At 35.6% G+C, this 4601-nt stretch overlaps 1 protein-coding gene across 1 annotated transcript; it reads right to left on the minus strand.

The window, feature by feature from the left end:
* Window positions 1–2767: 2767 nt before the first annotated feature.
* Window positions 2768–4601, minus strand: LOC113492975 (cytochrome P450 6B5-like). The gene has a single exon (XM_026870730.1). The coding sequence runs from the start codon at window positions 4533–4535 to the stop codon at window positions 2955–2957; it is 1581 nt and encodes a 526-aa protein (XP_026726531.1). The 5' UTR covers window positions 4536–4601; the 3' UTR covers window positions 2768–2954.

Here is a 4601-nt window from a genome sequence, read left to right on the forward strand (position 1 = left end):
AGATTAACAACTACATCGTTCAATAAATAGACAAGATCACTGTATTGTAAGCTAAACAATTATTTTAAATAGCTTAAACTGTTCTTATCGTATGGTGCAGTATAATAAAAAAAAAAAAGCGGCGAGTGAGTAATAAACTGGAAAAGTGTGAATCGGACTCTCTACACTGAAGGTTGATTCTAAATATATGCGATAAGATCTATTTTGAAACAAAAATTAGGCACTCATCAAATGCACGACTCTCAAAACCGTTACTTATCTAATCTTTGATGTTGATTTTTATTTGTTATAGCTTCAAAATTCATGACTATCACGGTTCATGTGATACAGACCTGGTGATTTGGGGCTGTCATGTCCATGGAGATAAATGCGCGTAAATAAATAAGGATTATAAAAAAAGACCTGGCTATACCCAGTCAGATAGATAGTATAGCCTAAGAAGGTTTCGATACCTTTTATGTCTGGAACCCGGGAAAGGTCGGTGAACTATGATTGTGCAATGAAATGAGAATTTATATGAATAGAAAATACAAATTTTTCATTAGCTGATCAGAATATGTATGAGAAACCAAAACTCTTTTTTGTCCGGTATATGCTGTCATGACCGTCGACCGTACACCCGCGGTCCCGTGCGCTCAAATCGAAGATTATCGTACGGGAATATAAAGTCAGTATAAGAACTATGCTATGTGTTAATCCTGGTTCTACTACTATCTGTGTACCAAATTTCGTCTAACCCGGATCAGTGGATTTTACGTGAGAAAGGAACGAACACCCATAGGTACATATAACCTTTAACATTTATAATATTAGCAGGATCGTGACGGCTGGCAAAGCCTAATTAATTGAGTGCTTGAATTTGCTTCTACTTTTATTGTGTCGATTTATCGATCAATTGGAACCGTAAATGCAAGAATATATTTGATTCATAACAGTAGGTATCTTACATAACGCGTTATCTAGTTTATTAAGCCGTTCACCTTGGCTTTGAGCGAGTAGCCAGTATCAATAATACTTTTGAGAGGACGGTCATTTATCGTGCATTTCCTCTCAAGATATGACCAAACGTGGCGTGATAGGTAATAATGCCTGGTGCAGCTTTCTGTCCGCCGCCGGTCTGGTTTTTGGATATTCTTGTAAACATTTGTATTTTTATGTGTTTTGATTTTAATTTTGACTTATTTCTGCGTTTAAATAACTATCAAAACGGTAAAAAGTCTGATGCCAATTGTAATGAGCGTAGCTTGTCTCTATGGAAGCCAATACGGCCGCGTAAACATTCATTTTTTTAGTTATAACTGGAGCACGGGAGAAATTTCTTGTCTAGCTGCGTGTTCTTCTAGACATGCTCTTGCTTCGCGACTTTGTGGAGTAGGTTCTAATTTGGACATACCTTCATGTAAATAGTTTTAATTCATACGTATATTGATGGTGTAAGCAACATTACTGTGACTACTTTTTTACAAATCGTAATTTCTTATGTGAAGTAATTAAAAAAAATGAGTGTCATTTAATTTAAATGACACATTTCTACGAGGTAATTCCTTCATTACTTATATGTGTTTTAGAGATAAATCTCGTAATTGTGTATAATTTTAATAGAGTTCTATTAAAAGAAATATTTTACAGCCAGATATTGTCTTCATATCTCTGTAATGCTTATATATGTAGCCGTAGGTAAATAAAAATATTAGATAATTAACCCGAGTATGAATAACAAACAAATCTTACAAATTATGAAGCTCCGATTGATTTACGCGACTGTATTGATTTAGTGAAAATGGATTCAGGGCTAAGAAAGACGACTATTCGGCTGCGTCTCCACCAGATAGGTACTTAGACAGGGATGAAAAATAAAGAAATATGTATTCGTGTTCAAGCAGCAGTTTAAACATACAAATTAATTCACACATTTTAGTAGAGTCTAATTTATATGATGCAGAAAACCACAACAAATAAACTATACAACAGGTAAATAAGTTAAAATGTGAGATAAGTATTTGTTTACTTGTCAGCTTAAGTCATAAAATCACGGGACTGTCTTAACGTATGTACGTAAATGACTTCGTGATTTATGAATAGACATTAGTTTTTATCTTATTTACTTATTTTTATCTTTTTTTTGCATTTTATGGCATTTTTAGAACATCTGTCAAGAACTCTCAAATGAGCACTCGATTAACTATTGTACTGGGAATTTTTGAATTAGTTCTGGTGCCCCAGCAAGAAAGCCGGAAAACCCGTGGTCTAGTGTCATCTTGCTTTCAGAACTGTTGACCTAGCAAAAGTGAGTCGAAAATCCACCCAAATTCGAATCATCTTGACCAATTTTTCATTGACGACCTTTTTCGAGGGTTAATTGTAAAATTTAAATTAAAGGTGCTGGTGGTAGTAACTGTTTTCCATTTTCTCTACTCGTCTCCTTTATTTTACATGATCTAAATATTTTATTTTTGCTCTTTCACTCTTCTTACTATTTTCCTTATAGAATATTGATTAAGGATTCTGTTCTATTCTTTATCATTATCATCTCAGCTCGGAATATGCTCCTCTTTCTACATCATATTATTTGTTGAGTGACATGATTTGATTCGAGACATATTATTTAAACTTTGAGTGTTAGAGCAGTTCGATTAACTTCATCTTCTCCATCGCAAATCCTTAAAGTCTAAAAGAGTAATTCTTTTATGCGGTAATTAATAAAATACACATTTTTCGATTTATTTTTTTATTCGACTACACAACGTATAAAAAGTACAACTTAAACTTATGATAAAATGTAATTTATTCTAAGCACATCATTATAACTAATTACAATTACTATGTTTTCTATAAAGAAAAACATAATGTAAATCATTTTTAAACACAGATCACGTGGACCACATAATCAGTCTATCAGTCAGAGGTTAAATTACTTTAGATATTTTTGGCCACTACAAAGGTTCGTTATCACATTATTTAGCATGTCTAGGGGTTAGCTTAATATCTACATTGTCCAGTCTAACGTTGAGAATATCTGGTTTGAAACTAATTTTGCCAGTTTGTTCCAAATGTACTTCATACTTGTGTAACACATGGACCAGACCAGCCATCATTTGTAACCTCGAGTATCTTGCACCGATGCACAACCTGTTGCCCATGCCGAAAGGTATGTAAATGTCGTCATTAGGTTTTCTATCCTTGGAAAATCGTTCCGGGTCGAAAACTTCAGGTTCAGGATACAAGTCCGGGTCGTGATGTAACTGGTATATCGGAGTGTACAATTTCGTCCCCTTTTCTATTTTGACTCCACCGACAGGGAGCACTGAGTCTTCGATGCACTTTCTTGTCACATAACCCACTGGAGGGAACATCCTCAAGGACTCGCTCAGTACCTTGTCCAAATATGTCAGTTGTGTAATCACATCATAACTGATTTTGTTGTTGTTTTTCTTAAAATGTTCGTCGATCTCTTGATGTACTTTCTGTAGGATTTCTGGGTGTTGACAAAGCACAACAAGTGTATTGAATAAAGCATTCGCGTTGGTTTCAACTCCTGCTAAGAAGAAAAATGAGGCTTGAGCTGATAGTAGAGTAAATGACGGTTCTATTTCCAAACCCGTGTTTTCATCTCTGATAGTTCCCTTTTTTCGCAGATTCGCGGCTAGGTCGGCAAAATCATGGCGTTGTACTTTGTCCTCTTCTCTTTTCTTAGTGACTTGGGTAATGGCATCAACAAAGAATTTTTCATATTCTGCTCCAAATCTTATTCCAAGTAGCTTAATCAATTTTGGACTTATGCTTAGCAATGCAAATTGCAGACTAATTTTCCAATTTGACGTTGAGAGATCTTTGGACATTTTCATGAACGGTGAATCAAACGTGGACTCTTGCCCGATCCCGAATATCGCACCACAAACAGCAGCATTGCAGAACATGTTGAGTGTGTCGTAAAACTTTCCTTCCCTTGCTTTCGGATTGTTGTCAAGGTAAACCACAAAGTCTTGTGCGCATCTGTCCATGATGTAGTACATGTTCTTCAGCTTGTTCGTTGTGAATAGTGGGGTCATATTTTGGCGCATCAGCTTCCATCTGTTGCCAGTCATGAAGAGAATGCTGTCCGAAAGAGTATCCTTTTCACTTTCGAAGCCTCTGTGATTAAAAGAGTTAAAGTCCAATTGCAAGACATGTTGAATGTTCTTCGGATTCGTGACAAATACGGACGGAGTGAAAAGGTTGCCTATACCAACAACAGGCTCATTCTTGTATGTCTTGTAGAGGTCGCCAAACAACTCGAAGACGGCACCTTTGCCTGACAAGAATGCACCGAACACTCCAAGCACTTTGTTTTTCCCGTGAAACTTGACTCCACGTTTTTTCCAATAACTTTCATTGTATCTTCCAATTAGATAGACAACTAGCAAAGTCGATGCTAGCACAATTAAACTGATTTCAATCAACATTTTGCAAGACAACAAAATCAAAACAAAAATTCGACTAAGCTTGTCCTGTTTGCGTAGGTGTGATCGTATTATAATAATATTGTCTCTCAACATAGTTTGATTCTTTTATAGCGAATAATTATTATAGCTTTATCATGATGATAAACTGTAACTGCGGAC

This window comes from Trichoplusia ni, chromosome 4 (assembly GCF_003590095.1).
Source record: "Trichoplusia ni isolate ovarian cell line Hi5 chromosome 4, tn1, whole genome shotgun sequence".
Taxonomy (NCBI): Eukaryota; Metazoa; Arthropoda; class Insecta; order Lepidoptera; family Noctuidae; genus Trichoplusia; species Trichoplusia ni.